The 20705-nt window shown below is 48.8% G+C and overlaps 1 protein-coding gene across 3 annotated transcripts in view; it reads left to right on the top strand.

The window, feature by feature from the left end:
• The first annotated feature begins 832 nt into the window (after window positions 1-832).
• Window positions 833-20705, top strand: part of PTK7 (protein tyrosine kinase 7 (inactive)) — a 62536-nt gene continuing 42663 nt past the window's right edge. For 2 of the 3 annotated variants that reach the window (XM_036907247.2, XM_036907245.2), the window contains exon 1: window positions 833-1290. In XM_036907247.2, the coding sequence (XP_036763142.2) occupies window positions 1212-1290 (79 nt within the window). In that variant the 5' untranslated portion in view covers window positions 833-1211. Of the gene's footprint in view, window positions 1291-1881; window positions 2017-20705 lie in introns of those variants that run through there. The other variant, XM_036907246.2, reaches the window with a different exon arrangement.

The raw sequence follows: 20705 nt of genomic DNA, 5'->3' as shown, positions 1-20705 counted from the left end.
ATGTGGTGGCCATGTGGCAGGACCCTGGAGTCCTGGCGCCACTGCTCCTGGCCTGTGAGGCCCTCTGTGGCTGCCCCTCCTCCTCCCAGCTGCTTGGGGGAAGGGAGGTCTAAGCAGGCCTTGGGTTAGGGGGGGAGCTCTGGAACTAGAGGGGGACAGGCACTCACTATCCATCCCCTCTAAGCATATCCTGAAGTCCTGAGGAGCAGCTGGGGCCCATCTTCTAAAGCTTGACTCCTCTTGACCCGCCTCCTACACCCCTTACTGCTTTCACAACAAAGAAAGAATGTCGGGGGGGTTGGCTCTGGGAGGGGGGGGGGTGCCTGGAACAAGGGCTGTGCTGGGCCTCCCCACAGCTGGAGACTTGGCCATGCCCTGACACAGCCCAGACTGCCTGGAGATGGACTTGAGATGAATTTGTCAGTTTAACAGCCTTCAACCGGGCGTTCAGAGCCCGGTCTATTTCTACCTTTGGGTTCAGATTGGTCCAGAGCCAAACCAGAGACTCCAGCCATGCACAGGCCCCTCACTTGTCCAGGCTGTCTCTCCTGGGGCTCCATAGTCTTGGTTGGGGACACCAAGGAAACCCTTCTGTCCTGGGTCTCCCTCAGGATTTCAGGTTGCTGAGAAGTAAGCCAAAATCCACTTTTTCCCATCTTACCCAGAGAATTGGAGGAACTGTTGGTCAGAGCCCCTAGGGAGGCCCAGAATTGACCATCTTCCCCAGGAGCCACACAATCATAAAAGTCACTTTGGTTCCCCTAAGTCCCTGCAGAGTAGGCTGTAGATACATCTACGCTCCACTACCTCGCTCAGGTCCCCCCCATTCTCCGCAGGTCCTACCTCCCTCAGCCCAGGCCCCTCTCCAGACCCCTCCCCCAACTGTGAGCTCCTCCCCTCCACTGCGGGGAGGGGGCGTCAAAGGGGCGGGGCGCCGCTCAGCGGCCGGCGGGTTGGGGGCGTCGCGGGGCGGGGCTTGGCGGCGGCGGCGGCGGCGGCGGCGGCGGCGGCGGCGGCGGCGCGCGAGGACTCGGAGGTACCAACGGCGCGCGGCTCCGGCTCCGGACGGCTCGGGGCGGCTCGGGCTCGCGCTCCGGCTGCGGCTGCTGCAGGGGCGCCCGCCTCCGGTGCGCTCGGCCCCTGGGCCCGCCGCGGAGCGCAGTTCGCACGCCCGCCGCGCGCCCGCCAGCTGCCTTCCCCGGACCGCCGCGATGCAAGCGGCGCGGGGAGCCCCGAGCAGCGTCCGCCGGCTGCCTCTGATCAGCGTCCTGCTGCTGCAGCTGCTGGGTGGTGAGTCCCAGCGAGCGGGGGGAGCGGGGCTCGGGAAGTGCGGGAGCCCCGCGGGCAAAAGGGAGTACCCGAGAATGTGGGCTTGGGCGGATGGAGCGGGAAAGACACCCTGGAGTGGTGGAGAGGCTCCCTGGGGGTGCGAGGTCCCGGCGGCCGGGAAGTGGCCGAGCCCCCGCGCTCTCGGTCGGGGCCCCTCTCCCACCCGCGCCCTCGAAGACGCGTTTCCATCCTCCACAGTTTGCCCGGCCTGAGAGGGGAGTTTGCTCGGCAACTGCCGGGAGTTGCCGGCTCTCTGGCCCTGGTGGGGAGTTTCTCTACGGGAGAGAAACGACTAATCCCCACTAAGGGGGGGTGCATTGAGGTTGCTGGCGGTGGGGGAGACGGAATCTGCCCGGTAGGCTCAGTCTAGGTGAGGGAGGCCGGCCTGGGGCCGGATGCGGGACCGACCTGCGGCTCGCAGAGCGCGGAGCTTTGTTACCTACGCCGGCCAGACGCTCCCGGCTTCCCTCCAAGTTCCTGGGCCAAGCTGGGACCCCTGATGGCCCTGCTGGTGAGGGCGGAAGAAGGGAAGAATTAGGGGCCGCCCCATCTCCTCTAGCTCCTGGGCCCAAGCCCTGAGCCCTCGATCCCTGCCGGGTCGAATCTGGGGAGCGCAGAGTCCCAGGCTGTCGCGGTGACTAATGTGTGAAGGCCGCTGCCAAAATCGGGCATGGCCGTCCTGCAAAGGTGCGGACGGGGTTCGTTCTGCTCCTTCCTGAATTTCCACCTTATCTCTCTTCACTGAGAAAAAGAAAATCTCTCGTTCTACGGGCAGAAAGGCGACAAGAGTTCATTCTGCGTCTTCTAGGAGGGCTTCAGCATTTTGATGAGGGTGTGGTCCGTATCCTCAGGGCGGACAGGGCCCGATCCCCCATCCCGACCCCCCTTTTATTTCCTGGCGCAGTAACACTTGAGAGTCACCACTGAGGTGTTGAAGTGCTTTACCGTAAGTGCCAAGCTACCTGCACACCCCATCAGCCTGGACTAGAAATATGGTCGCCTCCCTTCCCCCAAAAACACCGAATCTTTGGTAATGATCCTAACAGCAGCCCTCTCTGGGGGGGAACTGCCCAGTGGATCTGGTCCTAGCTCACTACTTTCCTTCTTTGAAGAGTAGTATGAGTAGGGTGGGGGTAGCAATGAACTTTTCTGACATCTCCCTGGCCTGCCAATTGTTGAGGGGTTTTGGTGCTGATGAAATCAACATCTCCCCCACCCCTGATTTTAATAGGAAAGGTAATTGTAACCCAGGGACTCGCAGGAGGTGTTTCTGGAGCTGCCCTGTGTTGCGTGTGATGTGTGGGGTGGTTATTGCTCATGGTAGAGCCTGCATCTGCTCCCAGAGGAAGTATGGAAGTTTTTTTGCACAGACGGGATCAGGGGATCAGCCATATGGGCCAGGAGCCCGGGCTCACAGGCTTCTTAGGTTGGCCAACTGTTTGGGTTTTGGCTGTTTGCATGTGGGTTGCCTGTTATGGCGCCTTCACTGCTGATGTTTAGAGTTCTGGAGTCAAGGGGAGATTATGGTGAAGATGAGGCTCTTTCTTGTACGTTTAACAAATACCAAATTTCCTGAATTCCTTCCGTGAGAAGACGACTGTGATGTTAATCGATGTTAATCCAGTGACGGATGTTTAGCAAGGGGAAGCGGGGAGGTCCTGTTGGGAGAAGTTAGGGCAGGCTGAGGGTTTGGAACTGGAGGTCTGGAATCTCCTGGGGGTGGGGAGATGTCTCGTGCTCAACAAAGGAACATTTTAATGAGTGCCTTAAATCAGTCGCACCAAATGTGCCTTGGTGTGGAACCTGTCCATGTGCTGTAAACAATTTCAGGCCAGGCTAAGGTGCCTGGTGTCTTATAGTGAAATCTGGGGACTCGACCCACCCCGGACAGCATGACTTCAGGGGGCAACGATTTTTAAATAGACTACAGTAGATTTTTTCCATTTCATTGTTTAACTGCCTAATTAACTGGAGTTGTAGTGAGACACCACTGTTAATAAGGCTGGGTGAGGGACCTAGACTGGCTGGGTTTGTGGATTAGACCATTTTGAAGTTTGGGTAATTATGCTGTAAATGGCTGAGTAACTTTCCAAACTTTGAGATCCCTGTTGTGATAAATAAGGTGGAGGAGGAGAGCGCCTGACGTTTGAAACCTGGGATTCTTAGCCCCAGCCTTTTGAATGGTCCGCTGTGGTCACCACCCACCCCAGTTCCCATCCCCCTCTCTGGGTTTCTTTCCTCCAGCCTCTTGTTTCTTTGGGGAAATTGAATTGTCACATTCTGAGATGAGCTGTCTCGCAGATTTCTCAAGGCTCTGCAGCCTGTGATTCAGGCGTCGGGATTGCTTTGAGCAGTGATGGGTTTTCTCAGATGTTGAGAACTACCATGGGAGGGCAAGGGTAATCTCCACATTACTTGCCTAAGTATCTAGTCAAACTCCTGGCATTCAGAGCAGGGTTGAGTGGTGGAGACGAAGGCCCAGGCTGTGGAGATGAAATATTTGGCAAAACTCAGTTCAAACTCTTTGACAAGCCCTATACAGCCCTGGGCAAATTTCTTGACCTCCCAGTTTGCCTCTTCTGTAAAGGGACTTACTTCCTGGAGTTGTGCAGAGGATTACACGTAATGAAATATATAAAGGGCCCCTTTCTTGTTCTTCCCTCTCTTCTGGTGTGCTTCCAACATGCCTTTCCAGCTTTACAGTCATCCCCAACAATAAACATTTTCCACCTACTGGAGCCCTCCATTACAGCCCAACTAGTCTGTTTACCATCTCCTAAAACATACGTGGTTTCTCAGATCTTTCTGCCCTTCCTGGCCAGTCCTTGGTATGTACTGTCTCCCCCATCTCTCCTTTGCCCAGTCCCACCTCCTCATCCTCCCCAAAGCTGCTCTGTCTCTCCTGCAGAAAGTGGACACCTGTAGAACTTCTAGACCCTTGACATTCATGGGCACTGACATATTTTTGCCCCAGTTGGGTTTTAACTTACTGAAGGGTTCCCCCTTGTAGAATTCATTACAGTATCTTATTTGCTTTACTTACCTAGGTTTATTAAAAAGGTGAATGAACCTTTTGGGTATAGGGAGGAGTAATCAAGGGCAAAGGTAAACATCCTCTTTGCCTCCTAGGCATTGGGGGTCTTTTGAACCCTTTCCAGCTTCTCTGGGCTGGGGTTGTGTGTTCCTCCTTATGCCTGTTCAGCTGGGACCCAGTCAAGGGACCAGGCCTTCCTTCTCTGTTTCTGGGCTGTCTGTTCTCTGTGACAGTTATTCTGAGTTTTGATGTGACAGGGCTTCTGGCTTCCTCCGAGTCCTGGGCATGGGTAGCCACTGCAACACATGAAACTGACCCCCCTGAAAGGGCACAGCTTAAAAACTGTGAACTGTGTAGGGGCCCTCAAAATATGGTCTAAAGACAAAGTGGCACCAGCATTCCCTGGGAGCACAAATCAGAATCCCAATTTGCATTTTAACAAGCTCCCCAGGTGACTGTACCCCACAGTTCCAGAAATCATGGTCTGGGCACCCCTTTTTGTACAGAAACGAGTTGCAGAACTTCCCTGTTGCAGTACTACACATTAGGGGCCCTCGATCTTGCACAGCATTTTGAGACTCAATAACTTTTAGTCCATGGGAACACTCTGTTGTTCTGGGTGTAGTTCAAAATTACCTCACTTTGGGTTGAATTTGAGTTAGGTTTTGTCAGGAAACTTGCCCATTAAATGTGTGACTCTAGAAAGCTTGCAACGTTAAATGTGATGTTCAGTTTCTCTTGGAGCCTCAACTTTTCCTAGAGGACTGTATGTCTCATTTTATAATGAAAGCCAGTGGAGAAATTGGATTTGTTAGGCTGAAATTTGGTCCGTGGATGACTTTTCAGGAGTAGTACAATTGGTTCATAAAAGGAGGCAACATCTTTACTGGGCTTCCGCAGTTGTAGTGTCATTAAGTCTCTGGAGGACTTCATACTTTGGAGTGAGGGGGTTTGTGTGAGCTTGTGTTTAGGTCAGTGCAGGTTCTATGAAGCTCATCTGGGATGGTTCAAACTCTAATATTTGAGCCGAGAGCAGTTTGAGGTCAGGGATTCAACCTTCGGTGTTTTCCTGATGGAATAAAGGGTCATTGGGCAGGGTTGGGTGGCCTTGCATGTGTCCCTTGGCCTCCCTCTGCTCTCCCTAACCTGGCCCCTGGCGCTGCCCCTGGCAGAGCCACATGGTGGGGCCCAGGCTTGGGGGCCATGGCTGCTGGCCCTGGTTTAGCCTTGCCCTGGAGCTGGCTGCCTGCCTCTCTCCTTGCTTCCTGTTCTGGTCCCACATCTGCCTGGTCCCTTTTTGCCCCAAGGGTGGAAGTCCTGCCATGGTGGCTGGGTTAGAGTCCTGTCTTGGGGGTTCTTTGAGTTAATCGCTGAGTGCACATTTGGCCCTGGTGAGCCTCCTGGCACTTTGGTGTTGCTGGCACAGGAGCTGCTACAGCTAATCAGTGGTTTGAGGAAGCCCTCTGTAGTGTGTCACTTTTTCCATCCTCTTCTCTGTGTGTAGACCTTCCCATCTCAGTAATGCTATGCAAGCAGCAGCAGGGCAGGGAGGCAGCTTTGCTGGAAGAGCAGATGCAGGCAGGCGCGCCTTTCCTCTCTTGCAGCCTGGTTTGGGGTCACCAAGCTCTTGCATCCCTGTGCGTATTACCCTGCGTGGATGCACAGGTTGGTGGCATGCGGCCTCCCAGCTGTCCTGCAGACCCCAAGCTCCTGCCAGAAGCTTAGGCCTTGAGGAGCAGGGTGTGCATTTGCTGATTAGGTATGTGTTTAACTTCTGGGTAGGGATTGTGTCACATGTTAGGAAGATGTAGATTTGTGTTTCTCAAAAGTATGGTCCAGAGACCGTCGGGTAATATAGTGGGAGGGCTGGTAACCAGAGGTATTGTTTACAATTTAAGTTGCCTGGGCCTTACTGCAGACCTGCCCATCAGAATCATAAGGGGAGGAGCTAGAGAATGTGTTTTGTTTTCTTATTTGTTAGATTCTATTGTAGTTTTTGAATAACCAATCCAGTCACATCTCAAAAGGAAACTGTACTTTAAAAGAGCTTCCCAGAGATTCTTAACTGACAGTCATGTTTGAGACCAAATGGGCAGCTGTAAGGAGAACTTGTCTGTCTAAAGTGGAGGTGTGGTGATGAGAAAGAGGTTGGTATTAACATTGGGGGGCATAGAGTGGGATCAGTTCAAAGTGTTTGAGTGCCTTCTGTCTGGGGGTTGGGAGGCGGGAGGCAGGAAGGAGACAAGATGGAGAGATGTGAATCAGGTGAAGTACAATGGAAGACAGTACTTGGCAAAGTGTTAAATAGGTAGGAAAACATTCCATACTGTGTAGGACAGTAAGTCAGTCCATGACACAGGAGCAAATGGGGAGTGGAAGGGCTTCAGAGAGGAGAGGATTGAGTTGCCAGTAGATGTAGGCTGTGGTGATTGATCATATTGGCCTGGGAGTCTGAAAACCTGGGTAGCTCTTGTCTAGTATCACACTCGTCAATGCATGGTAAGAAAGAGAAGTGACATGTATGGTCCTGTGACACCTGCTTTTCTGTGTTCTGGTCCTCGCTCAGTTGCTGCCTAGCCACATGACCGTGAGCTGGTTAATTAATCTTTCTGAGCCTCAGTTTCCTCATCTGCAAAATGCAAGTGATGCTGATCCCGACCTCGCCTGCCTCCAGGAAGTTACGATGCAGCGCTCGTGGCTGTGGTGATGGTTGACCCAGGGATGCAGCCCCTCTGGCCAGCTCTGATGTTTCCTCCTGGAGACTGTCCTTACCTTTCTCTCCCTTTAAGGTACCAGCTTTCCTTTTTAGTCCCTAGTCTCTAGAATGAACTGTGAGGGCCCAACAAAGTTGCTCTTGCCTGGCAGCTTTAGAAATGTTTCCTCATTCTGCAGCACAAATTTTCTAAATGGGGCTCAGTATTCCAACAGCAGCTGGGAACTGTGGCCACAACCACTTTGCATTTCCTGGTGGGAACTCTTCCTCCCTGTGTCCCAGCAGCAGATTCTCCCCAGGTGGTCAGTGCTGGCTGAGGGCCACCGTCTCCCCTGGCATACTGACGTTCTTCCAGGGAGTGGGCAGTGAACTGCTTCTTGCGGCCTAGGCAGACTTTATAATGCCCGAGGGAGGGGCTTCTGTCATCACAGGGCGGCTGTGGAGGTTTCCCCAGTCACTTGCTCTGTGTAACTTTGGGACTTTCTATCAACAGCACGGGGAGGTTCCCAAGGTGCACTGCGGTCAGGAGTGGCGGGCTCTCCCCGTGGGTGGCTAAGGAGGCCATGCACTGCCTCTCCCCTAGGACACACAGTGGCTCTCTTTTGTCCCCTTCTTGGGGTGCTGGTGGTAGGGCAGTGAGAATGCTCATCTGCTTTTGGGACTTCTGAGGTGTCCCAGCAGCTAGCTCCTGCAGTGCCTTTGTGTCAGTTAGAAATAGGCACCCTTCCTCCAAGGGGACATAACCCTGCACCAGGACAGTATTTTAGTCTTAACACTTTAACACTGTGTCCAGGCATCTCCATCAGTGCCTGCCTTGTACAGTCACACCTGTTTGTACCTTTGGAATGAGGGCCTTGGCAATTAGTGGCTCTTTGCTTCTTACCGGAGGGGCCAACATGTTGTTGGTGACCTCTACTCTAATATGTTTTACATGAGCCCTTCCCCCTACAGGTCTCCTGCCTCCTGTGGTGGTGGTGGGGGCGGCAGGGCCCTGCTGCTTATAACCTACTGTAGGCGAAGCATGGGAGGTGGGGCCCAATGCTGTACTCAGGCCACAGTATGTCTGTGGCTGCTGAGGTCTTGGCCTGTTTCTGGGCTTCTCTCCCCACCACGGGATTTGCTGCCCTGCAGATGCGGACTTCTAAGGCCTTATGTGATAACTGATACAGAAATGACTGAGTCTTCAGGGAAGAGGGTATTTCACTCAGAGTTTACTTCACGTTTCAATAAGAAGTTCCAGGCTTGGCTCTGCCTGTGTGCTCTCTCCCTGGGCACCCCAGGACCTCCAGCACCTCAAGTAAAGTGTGTGGGCATTCCTGATTTGAAAGAAATCCTGCAGTAGAAGTGGTATGACTTTAGTCACAAAGATGGGTCCTCGGTCCTGATGGACTCAGTCTCTTTGAGGTGTGCATTCCTCCTAGCATGGGAAGGCACTGGGAGGAACGCTGGGCTGGCAGCTGGGAGATGTGGACCCAGCTCCCACATTTGTCCCAGACTGTGTGTGATGTTGGGCAAGTCCCATCTGAAGATAGAAGACCTCAGAGGCACTTTACTGTGATGACCTTTGAGGCTGACCCAGATTGCCGTGCGCAGCCTCCACTTGTGTTGCTGCCACACCTTACAGGCACGCCTCCTTGCTTTTGGTTTTGGTAAGAGGACTTTAAGTGGCTGTGTTTTGCTCTGGAGTCTCTAGTGAGTGGGCCCAGATGTGTTTTGACACGATCAACTGGTGATGTGCATATCAGGTTATAATTCCCTGGGTGCACAGGGAATGGAAAGGCTTGAGTAAATTTGGAGAGGTTTAGGAGAGAGCTCTTTTGAGAAAAACAAAAACATGAGAGTTTTTATCTTAGTATGAAAAGGCAGAAGTACTTACCTGGTTAGTCCTCAAGTATTTGAGGGACTAGTGCCTGGGTGGGGAGCACCTTTTCTTCTTTCGCAGGGAAGGGAGAACAACTGAAGGGGGCTGAAAGTTGGGAAGAAGGAATTGGGTGTGCTTTGGGAGCACCTTCCCCGTAATCATGCACAACTGTACCCAGCTTTGCAGTTCACAGAATGCTTTCACTCACACTGACATTTGATCCTATCAACAGGGCTTAGAGATAGACTGCGTGAGGGTGATTGTGTTTTTGTGGAGGTATAGGGGTGGGAGGCATTTGACAGGCAGAGTCAGAGGCACAAAATCTCATCAGCTCAGCACTGCAAAACTGGTAAGTGACAGAGCTGAATCTCTGCTCCCATACATCCTGTGTGTTTGTCATTATTAGAGGCTATGAAATATGACACACACATGTCTGGGAGCACCTAAAGGTTGGGGAGTGGATTTTCCAGAGGAGATAACTCCTTGGGTGGGAGTAGGAGCAGTCCTGCTAGAGTTGAGGGTGGAATAACCTTTGGTCTTTCTATATAAAGAGTATCAATTACTTGAATATGGGTAGATCTTTTGGGCCATGGCTTTCAAGACTGCCAATTTTTCTCCCTTTTTTTTTTTTTTTGTTGCTGGAAAACAGCAAGCTTAAGGTTTCCAACGACCCATTCAGAGGTCTGTATACATCTGAATATTTTTAGAATTATGGTCAGACCATATATAATTTGGGAGTCCAGAAACTGTGCCTGAATCCCCAGGATTTGAGCTTTCTCCTGAACCCATGAGCCGTAGTCTCTTCTGCCTGGTGCTTTGGGAAGGTCACAGGCAGTTGCAGGCCCTGGCTTGCAGGTGTGCTGCTGCATTCCAGACTGGTGTATCTGCTGGGAGGTGCCCACTGGGATGTTGCTGTGGTGGAGACCATGTAGGTGGGACAGAGCCATCCCTGCTGTGGTTAGTCAAGTTTTCATAGATAGATGTGCCCACATTTGGTGGTACAGACCCTGGCACATAGTAGGGGCTTGATGGATATAGGTTTCCTTTCTGACTTTGGAGGCAAGTCTTTTAATTCTCAAGAGGTTTCAGAAGAGGTTGGACAACGATCTCTGTCATTCTGGGAGACGTCAGTCATTTGGTGCCAGGTACATCTCCCTTTGGCTGAGCTGCTGACTGCTCTTAGTAATTCTTCTGAGCTGGTTCTCCTGCTTCTAAAGTTCTCAGGTTCCAACATGGGAACCTGTGTTCTATCATGGAAGGGTACAAAGTGACACTTGGGTGTTCTCATTCAATTGTAACAGCTCATCTATTAAAACAACACAAAGCTGAGCTGTTTCCTGACAGGGAGAAAAAACAGGATCTTTCAGGCCAGCAGGTCCTCAGAGAGGTGATGTGCTAGGGTGGCATTTGAGATACCAGCCCCCTGAAAAATGAAACAAATCACAAACAAAGGTCTTGAAGCCTTAGGGGAAAAAAAGAAAAAGACAAGGCTATTGGTCTTGTAGCTCCAGCTACAAAGAACAAGCCATTCTTTTTTGTTAAATTAGCAGATTAACCAGTTGTTAAACTGACCAATTTAAGAAATGCCCAGCTTGCTAGCAGCTTTGTGGCCTGTGATCCGGGCTCCTCCTCCACCCAGGGGTCCGGGCCTCCTGCAGGAGGAGCTTGGAGGGGAGGGGGTGCTGGGCCCTGGAACAGCCCTGGGGGCCTGGAAGAGGATCTCTCTGTCTTCTCTTTCCTCTCCACTCTCCCCTTCTGAAAACTCCTTCTTAAAACAAAAGGCTTTTATGTAGTAAACACCGCACTCTGCCCTGATGAAGTGTCCTGAGTCGCTTGATACGGTGGGAGGAGTGGGATGGGGAACGTGTCCCTTCTTCTGTTAGGAGGCTGGGTTGCTTATCCAGCCTTGTGGGCTGTCCTTACTCTTTATCTTTGTTTTGAGAGCCTTTTGAAGATGGTCTGAGAGGTCCTGCCAAGCTGTCCTGCGCAGTGTCCAGCAACAATTCTAGGCAAGTCTCTACTTGAGCTTCCCCATGAGACTCACTTTCTCAGGCCCCCTGAAGCTGCTGCTGGCGACCCAGAAAGGGGGCAGGAGAGCCCGGGCCCAGTCAGGCCCAGGCTCCCCAGCCTTTTCCCACCCAGCCCGGATCAAAGGAGCCTGCACAGGGAACAGGGAAATACCTCTTCTAATAACCCCACCAGTGAGTAAACAGCCAGGGCCTCTTGGAGCTTTTGAAGCCCAGTGCTTCAGGCCTGGAGGAATGCAGAACATTTCATTTTAGGAGTGGACTTAGGTTTCTACTGCTTTCGGTATTTGCAAATTTGAAACAAATGCCCTCATTTAGCAGCAGGCAGGCTGGGCAGTAAACGGGGGCTGTTTAAGGGTGTTTATGGCAGTCACAGGTATTTGTGGGAAGAGGGACCCCAGCAGGTTTGGGAAAGGACAGAGGGTTTATGGTTAGGTGGGTTATACAAAGACCCCAGCCAGGTGTCCGGTGGAGGCTTGTTGTTAGGTGGGCTTTGTCATAAAAAGCATTGCTGCCTCCTGCCCCGGCCCTAGGAAGTGTCTTCTTCTGGCAGACAAAGGGGTAGGGATGGTGTTTATCCCCCAGGGCTGATGCTAAGGGCCTCATCTGTGTCGCTCTGCTGCCAAAGTATCAGATTTCCAATGAACCCTTCCTTCTCCCACTCCCAGAGCTTGAAAGGCTCATTAAATATGCTTTATATATAACAAGTTGGCTGAGAGGTGCCCCCTCACTTCCAGCCAGTTCTGTGAGGAAGGAGCTAGGGAAACCTGTTTTCCTTTCGTTGTTTCTGGAAGTAGATCTGTGAAGGGGCAATTGCTAAGAAGACCCAGATTTTAGGAATCAGCTAGACAAGTGTTACTCGCCTTTGATGAGGCAGCTTAACCAAGAATGGTCTGCCTGAGGCCTGGCCGGCCCCTAACCAGGGAAATTCAGATCTCTGTTTAGGAACTGGTTCTGGCTTCACAACTTGCTCCTTGAGAGACCTTCGACAGTCCAGTCCACCTCTCTGAGTTCCTCTTTTGTAAGATGGGGATAATAATACCAATTCTAGTAGACTTCTTGTGAGAATTAAGTGAGATAGTACTGTATTTCATTAACTCTAAGGTGTTCTTTTTTTCACAGCTTCACATCTTTTCAAAGATGTGAGTAATAATCAATTATGTAGTATTATGTCTTAATTTAACTGGTACCATTTCCTTTTAGTGGAACAGAAATAATGGTGCATCTTAAAAGCAGTGGCATCTTTGAAATTCCCTGTATATGAAGGAATTAAGTCTGCAGTATAGTGAATGCTCAGTAAAAAATAATTACAATGGGATGAGGGTGATTTATTTACAGGTCTGTTTTTGTTCCCAGTGTATCAGTAGCTTTCAGTAGAAACGTTTTCCTTTTCGTCTGGCACATAAGTAACAAATGATACTTAAGGCATAAGGCATCCTGCTAGGGGAGGTCTGTCTGGGGGTGGTGGTGTGGGGGTAGGGGTGGGGGTACTTTTAAGTCTTTAGAAGACAAGAGATGTCCTGATGAGGAGGTAGATGTCTGTAAGGGAAAAACAATCTGTTACAGAAAGTAAATGCCTCTGTTGGTAGAGTCTCTACTTAAAAAGGCTGAGCTATTCCTGGGGAGGACTGGAGACTCGGTCCAAGAATGGATTGTCTGGTAGGTAAATCAAGACAGAACTGTGCACAGGCGAGTGAGTGGCAAGGCAAGAGTGAGAGAAGCCCCGAAGAGAGGGGCACAGTAAGTGCCAGGCACTCAGAGGATGGAGACCTGGCTGGGGCAGGCAGGCGGCAGGAGGTGGTAGCGTCGTCTTCCCTTCCAGGTGGCCCAGCTGTGTGGGTTCGATCCCGGCTTTGTGGAGACCGTTGGTTCTATTCATTCTGCTGTGTGCTACCCAGGCATTTGCTCACTGGCCCCTTTCCCCCTTCAGGACACTGGTGGCCCAAAGGCCCAGAGTTCTTCATTTGGTTGAGTTCTGGTTCATTTGATGGTGGGATAGATCAGCTGTGAGGTCGGGGTTTTGAAGGTGGATGAAAAGTGAAAGATATGTCCCTTTTGTATGTATTAGTGGTAAAGGCAAAGGTTTTTGTTAGATTTTTAAAAATTTTTTCAATTTCAGTAGATTGCCGTGTAGATTTGTTTCAAGCCTTCCAGATGTTCACTTCTTAGGCTTAGGCATCCCACCCTTTAGGGGTTTCAGAAAGCATCCTTCCCATGGCCACCCAGATTTTTAACCTTTGGGTAAGTGTGCCCAGCTAGGTAGGAAAGGCGCTGATGAACAAATCACCTGGAAACAAGAGCTGGCAAGTCCCTGGGTCTAGATCCAGCCCCCTAAGGAAGTGGATGCCCTTCTCTGCTTTCTCTGGCTTCCAGTGGGAGTGCTTTGAAGAAGAATAAGGTCTTGTAGCTGATGTGCCTCGAACCGTCAGAAAGAATGGTGTTGAGGTTAAGAAAATTCCAGTACTCTTTTCCTGAAATCCTTTAATATACTGTACTGGTAAGGACATTTTTAATGCTATAAAACTTATTTTTGGAGGCCCTTTAAAGCTCAATGTGAGTTTTCTCCTGGGAAGCCAATCTTCCCATCTTCTCTTTCCTGAAGATTGAAAGAGGCAGTGGTTCTTTTCAGACCAGGTCAGCAGATTCTTGGAAGCTCTTTTGATTTCTAAGGCACCCAGAGAGATACCAATGGACCCTCCGTTGTCCTGAGCTTGGCCAGTTGCACGCTTTGGGTCTAATAGCCCTGATTCCTTATTTGCATCATGACCAGAAAAGCCTAGAGAGGATTGGGACGGACCTCCGTGGGTCTCCTGCCAGCTGCTGACCGTGGGGGTGACGACTGTGGCAGCTGAATTAACAGCTGTCTCCCCTGAGCCCCAAGTTGGAAGTAAATTAGTTAAAAGTTGCTCTTAGACTCCTGACAAATTGCTTTCCATTTTTTGCTGCCAAAAGAGAGCTCTGAAAATGGTGTAAATTGGGTTATTTACACTGTCTCTGTTTTTGTTACTTCCATGAAGTTGGCGGAGGAGGGCACAGATCCAGGGGAACTTTTCAGGTTCCCGGTTGCCTGGCATCAGGTGAAGAGGAGGTGGGGTGGGCGTGTCAGGGTGTAGTGCCCTTGAATGCTAGTTGTGTGGTGACCAGACAGGCCTTTGAGGTGCCTGGGACCAGCCCCTTTCATTAGATCAAAGAAATACCTTTTGTTTTTCCGCTCACACTTTCTTCTGCCCTGGAGCCAGGGTTGTAAAGAGGTGGAGTTGTGAGGGTCTGCATCTGGTGACTGGGGTGGTGGGTGGAGTGTGGGGTAGGGGGTGTCTTCCCTCATGCTGAGCACTTCCTGCATTTTGTTCCCTCATCCTGGCTGTGCAGGGGTCTGCCTGGGCTAGCCTGGGCACCTCGGGCTCTGCTGGGCTGCCCGCCTGCGTAGGGCCCTGCCTGAGCTGGGCTGTAAGCTGGTGAAACCAGCTACACAAAGACAGATTTCACTCCAGGCTAAGTGTTTTGTTGCTGAATCATTTGCATTCATTAAAAGTAGTGAAGGGTGAGTGATATTTAAGGCAACACGATGGGTTTGCTGGAGGCCTTAGAACCTCATTAAGAATTCTTGGGGCTGGGAGAGGATGGGTGCAGCTCATTCAAAGCTTACTTAACTTTTGACTGCCTTGGGCATAGGCCAGCTACTAAAATATGAAAAATGTTTGCCCAGCAGCCCCCAGAGCTTGGCCAGACTGCCCTGGCCAAAGAAAACACACTTAGAATTCATTATTTAGTGTCCTTCTGTGCGTTTACTCGTGTCTCTTCCTCCCGAGACCTTTTCTGAGTTGGGGGCACATGGGGTGGGAGGCAAGAAGGCTCATACATATTTTAAGGGGTAGCCTGGCCTAAAGTGCTGTCTAGACGACCCACCCCCACCTCCCTTCCTGGGTTATCTCACCCGTTCCCTACGGATGGACTTTAGGATGTTTCTGAGGGTTTGCTATTTTAAGCAATGCCACCACGAATGTCCTGTACCTTTCATTGCCCTTGTGCTTGTATATCGGTGGGATAAATTCCCAGAAGTGGAGGCGCTCTGGATAAGAACATAACAAATTGTGTACAAAATTTAAATTTGTCTTTTTTCTGGGGAGGGAGTTTATAGCTTTTATCAAATTTCAGTCACTGTTGTACAGTAGTCTGTCAAAATCACATGGGATAGCATGTGAAAGCTCGTAAGTATGGTTGAAATGTGCAGCAGTGTGAGGGTGGCCAGAGAATTTATTGCCCAGACTGGGACATTATTGATAATTATGCCAAGACAGCATATAAGCCAGGGTTGTTCCAGGTTATTTTGGGAGTATGGTGGCCTAGTGCCCACAGGGATCTCATTCCTTGATCTCTGAGGCTATGTATGTTCTTTCCTCTGTGCCATGTAGCTCTGAATTGCCTGCCCCTCTTAACTGTCCATCTGTCAGATGTGTTGTCCCGACCTTGATGAGCTTGGTGTTGTGGGCCCGAGTTCCTGTCCTCTTTTTTCCCACAAAGCCTAACCCTGTCCCAGACACTCAGTGGTTGCTCAAGAACTTCTTGGATTTTCAAGACCAGGATTGGGGTCCTGGAAGCAGTTTAACTTTTCTGAACTTCTTCATCTGTGGGATGAAAACGATGTCCACTTCCATATGGCTGTGAGGGCCTATAGAGGTAAAGTTTGTGCAGAGGTGAGCTTTAGGGACATCCACAACTCCACACTGGACACACACTTGGGAGCCCTTTAGGCACTGCTGGCTGTCTAGGTTTGTTTTGTCTTCTCCATTTACTGCTGTCCCCTTAATTGCTCTGTCCCCCACCCCTCACCCTATATTCCATAGTCCATGGCTTAGTTCACCTCTTGTTATTTCTCTCTTGGAATACTGCTGGAAAAAGTGAATTTTTGAAGGCAATTCAAAAACGTCAAAAGACATGCTTTATGAAACCCAAGATAAAAAAATCAGATGAGAAAAAAAAGACTGGGATGAAAAGGAAACTGATCAAGAAGAGTGAAGCAGTGCAAAGGGGACTGACTGACATGAGGATAAGGAAACAAAAAACACAATAGCAGAACTAAGTTTCTAGCATGGTCTTTAAAGGCCCGAATCAGATATTGAATCTAATCAATATTATTACAGTTGCAGAGTCCTATTTCCTATGAGGAACATGTACAGTGAGATGAAAATGAGGAAAATGTTAATTGGGGAAATAGATTCAGTGTTTTAAAATGCAGTAAGCAAAGGGCATCTTGGTAGAATTAAAAAGGAGGAAGTGTATGTACCTTACAGATGCTGCCATACAGGCAAACAAAACACAAGGCATACAACAAAGTAGTATTAAGATGTAAAGTAGATAAAAGCAGCGACATCAGTTGTGATGACACATTTCAATATGTGAGAAACACACTCACTGGTCTAAATTCAATAAGTTGACACGGAGACAAAGAGAACAGCGGAGCCAGGCTTTACTGAAGGTCTTGCAAGATCGGGTGTCTGGTGGGCAGGCACACCTGGGGAGTTTGGCGCCAATAATTTTCTCCTGGTACATGAGTCCCTCCCCTGGTTCCTCATTGGCTGAGTACTACAGGGTTCACATTCTTTCCCAGACTGTGATATCTTTCTTTTAAGCCAGTTTTATTTTTCTTTTAAAAAACTCAAACAGGTATAGCCGGGCTCTTATCAAGTCCCCCACCCCGACTCTCAGCCCGAGCAGCTTCCACCACGTGGCCCTTTGTTAATACCTTACTGTTAAAATGTTTAAACATCCTAGTGGGAATAAATCACATTTAGGTTCTATACTCTTTCCTAAGTTCCCCCCTCTTTTTATTTAAGAATTTCTGATTTTATTCCCAGTAATGCATTTTAATTTACGCTTGGTCTTTTCTCAAATTTCTCTCATCTTGTTTATGGCTGCCTCTCAGCTCTTGAGTCAAGCCTCTCACACAAGGGATGATACAGTATAAACTCTCGCAACCGAACAAGGGATGTTAAAACAGAGGCAACCATACCTTTCTATTTTTTTAAAACTATCTTTCTAACCAGTCTGTAAGAGGGTCACTGATGCCAGTTTTCAGCTAATTCATTAGCTAAAGTGGTGAGTCCCTGTAGGGCTTTAGTAATAGTACCACCAGGGGCAGTATTATTTGGGATAAAAGTACAATATTTTCTTCCTAACATAACACAGACTCCTTTTTCTGCTAACATATGCTATTCTGTTTTCTCAGGCCATCTTGTTCTTGATGGTGGACTACCAAAATAGTGCTGACTCAAATCTTGCAGCTATTTGATTTATAGCTTTAAATTCATCAGGGACTCCCCTGGGGACTCCTATTGAGTCAATGTATACATTTGACTTCTATGAACATTTTTTTTCATTGCGTGGAGAGAAATGCCAGGGTAAATGGAATGGCCAATTGGACTAAAGCACAAGTCCCAGTCCAGGTGGGTGGCAACGAGTAGCGCAGGTTCCCCTTTCTACAGTACCACCAAACATCTGCTCGGGGGATGTGTAATTTCGAGAAGTTGCCCTCTTTAGAGACATTTAGGACACGGGTACAAGTCAGTAAGTTCCCCACAGGAGTTCTGAAACCTTCCCCTTGCCTAGAGAGGCATGAGGAGTGATTCATCTTCCTTATAGAAAAAGAGGGGATTGCTCTTTGGTCTGACTTCTTTAGTGCATGAAAGAGTAAAGACAAGCCCTTGCAAGTCTCATTTCCCCAAGCGTCCTTGTCCTGGTACAAGGCCAACATGCAGTTCATCCCAGTGGGGTCTGTGTCCCAGCAGAGAGGGAACGGGACCACCTGCGCCTGTGACCATCCAGCAGCGTATGTGTAACAATCGCTTTTATTCAAAGCGAGTACTAAAAATTTAACTTACTTTACCCAGGCATTGGTGTCTCCATAACTTATCTCTATTTCAAGAGTCTGTTTTAAATATTTTATCTCTGTTACAGTAACTAGTCTAGGGTCATTTTTGGGAAGCTCTGGCTCAATATTTCCCTCAGGATTGGGGGTGGCCACTATGGGTGAAGTCTTGCCTTTGATTAAATTAAGACCTTCCCACAGGATCTACTCCAATGACATCTGCACCGAGTCCGTCTTGAGGTTTATGTATAGTTAATAAAAGGGGTTTACACTGTCTATCCTGGCAATTGTCAGGAGGAATTCCTTTAGCTAAGTGGAGCTTTCTTTTTAAAGATTTTTCTACTGCATGAGGGGCTGTCCACCCTTGAAACTGGGTAGTCCACCAAACACTGCTCTACCTTGGACATGGAGCCTACTTGCCTTTTTTTATTCTATTAAGATTTGTCCATTCAGGACAGAGATACTTATTATCTCCAGAAAGCTGTCTTTGGTCATTTAGATCACCACAAGAGAGAACCTGACAAGCATCAAACCTAATGGTTTGGGGCTTGATGTTTTAGTAACATTGATTACCAGTTTGACAGGATAACCAGGAGTTCCTTCCCATTCTAGGGCTTCCTGCGACTTGCCTGTGAAATACAGTTAGAAGGATAAAAATTAACATTTTTAGGTTCTTTTTAGTTTCAGCCTTAAGGGTTGGTTCGCTACCTGGGACACCTGCTAATTCTGTTTTGTCCCCAGATCCCCCAGTCAGTTTCTTAACTCTGGTGTAATGAGTCTAACTCTTTCCAGCCGTCCTCACTGCAGTCTCCGTGATCAGGAGCACTTGGTAGGGGCCTTCCCAGCTGGGCGGGAGTCGATCTTCTTTCCAGGATTTTACTAACCCCAGGTCTCTAGGCTGGAAGCAGCGAGTGAAGATCTCAAGCGGGGGAGTCTGGGTGAGGAGTCTTTTCAGCTTGAGAGAAGTTAAAAGACATAGCTAGCACATATTCTATCTTTTTCAAGTAAACTTGCTTCATATTTTAAAATTTGAGAATCTATTAGCCAGTGCCCAGCCCACTGATTAAGTAAGCATGACCTGAACCTGGTGAGGAGTACTGACCGTGAGGGTTCTTCCGAGTTAATTTCCTGCTCTCTTCCACCAGTAAGGTCGTGGCTGCGATGGTCTGAACACATTCAGTCCATCCTCAAGAGACAGGGTCCAATAGTTTAGACATAAAGGCCACTGGTGTTTCTTTCCTCCCCAGGCTTGGGTCAAAACCCTACAGAGAACCTTGTTTAACAGTAACAAACTAGTGAAACAGCTTCTCTAATGATGGGAGTGCCAGGACTGGGGTGGTTACTAAGGATTGCTTTTAATTTCTCTAGAATTTGCAGTTCCCCTGGGGTCTATTGGAGAGAATCTGGCTCTCTCTCTAATAATTTGAAGTACAAGTTTCTAGCCTCTCTTCTAACACTTTTTGAGCTTCTCTCAGTAATTCCTCTATAGGTTTCTCATTCCATCTATCTAAATTCTATAATTTCTTAGCAATATCTGGCCAACTTTTGGTTACAAAATTGACTTTTAAAAGGTTCTGTCCTACCTGAGCTTCTGGGTCAAGTTCTGAATATTTTCTCATCTGGTCCTTGAGTCTCTATGAAAATGCAGTTGGGGTCTCTTCCTTTTCCCATTGGACTTCAAACACCTTAGAAACATTTTGAGATCTTGGGGCCGATTGCCTAATTCCCTTTATAATTAGCCCTCGAAGATCCTGCATTTTCATTCTATCCCCTAGATTATTATTATCCCATCTAGGATCTACATTTGGGAACTTTTGTTCTGCTGAGTGGACACCCTGGCCCGGTAGGTGTTTTTGTTCCCAAATGGACACAGTAGCTCTCTTGATCACCCCCCTCTCACCACCAGGGACTAGAATATTCATGATGGACATCATCATTAAGAATATATGTTAGGTTCCAGGAATTGATCTAGTTGGTCCACTAGGGCAAGGGGATCTTCGAGCAATGCTTAAAACTTCTCACCTCAGTCCCCATGAGGAGAGCATTAACAAATTTCCCCTTGTCCTAGTGGGACCTCTCTCAATGGAAACATCTTGGGATTCCTGGTGGACTCCCCAGAAGGCATGGGGAAACTCTAAGTCTTTCTTACATTGTTAAGTCCAGGGAGAGGAAATCTTAGGGAAAAATACCTCTAAAAACTGAAATCAGTCAAAGGGAGAAATAAAATTTAAAATCTATTTATTGCTCACAAGCTGTGGTCTGGGGCCATTTCTCTCTTTCAGGCTCTAGCATCAGCCAAAAACCGGCCCTCCCCCTCACCTCTCAGGTACAGAATAGCCCTACTTGCCCAGGTAATTATCCATTGATATGGAGATGAACTTCTCTCAGCCTGAGGAAAGCTGCAAATGCACTAAAGCCTTACTTCTTTCCACTTCTGAACGCCTGTTGATATGCAGATATGCCAAAGCCAGGTGAGATATTCTGGAAGTTACAGTTTTACCCACAGGTTGGGAGACAAGAAAGTGGGTTCCAATGTTAAATAGATATGAGTGGGGTGGAAAGAGAAAAAGGCCAGGAAAGTCCACTTAAAAGACCCAGAATTAATTAATTAAAGCTCAAAAAGACAGGAGCAACTTGGCCTGGAATGTTTGAATATTCCTCAGATAAAGGAGAGGGTCCCTCAGCATAGCCTGTCTTTATTATGTTAATCATACAGGCCCAGCTCTTCTTTTTTTTTTTTTTAACTTTACCTATATGCTATTTTTTTTCTTTCTGACCCTAAATAGTCTGCAACCCAGGAAATCAATTTAGCATGCAGGTGCAGCCGTAAACAACATAGCAAAAGGCAGGAAGGATTTCATCTCAAAGATTGCATT

The sequence above is a fragment of the Manis pentadactyla genome, chromosome 16, assembly GCF_030020395.1.
Source record: "Manis pentadactyla isolate mManPen7 chromosome 16, mManPen7.hap1, whole genome shotgun sequence".
NCBI lineage: Eukaryota > Metazoa > Chordata > Mammalia > Pholidota > Manidae > Manis > Manis pentadactyla.
Note: the sequence above shows the minus strand (reverse complement) of the source record. Positions and strands in the feature narration are given on the sequence as shown.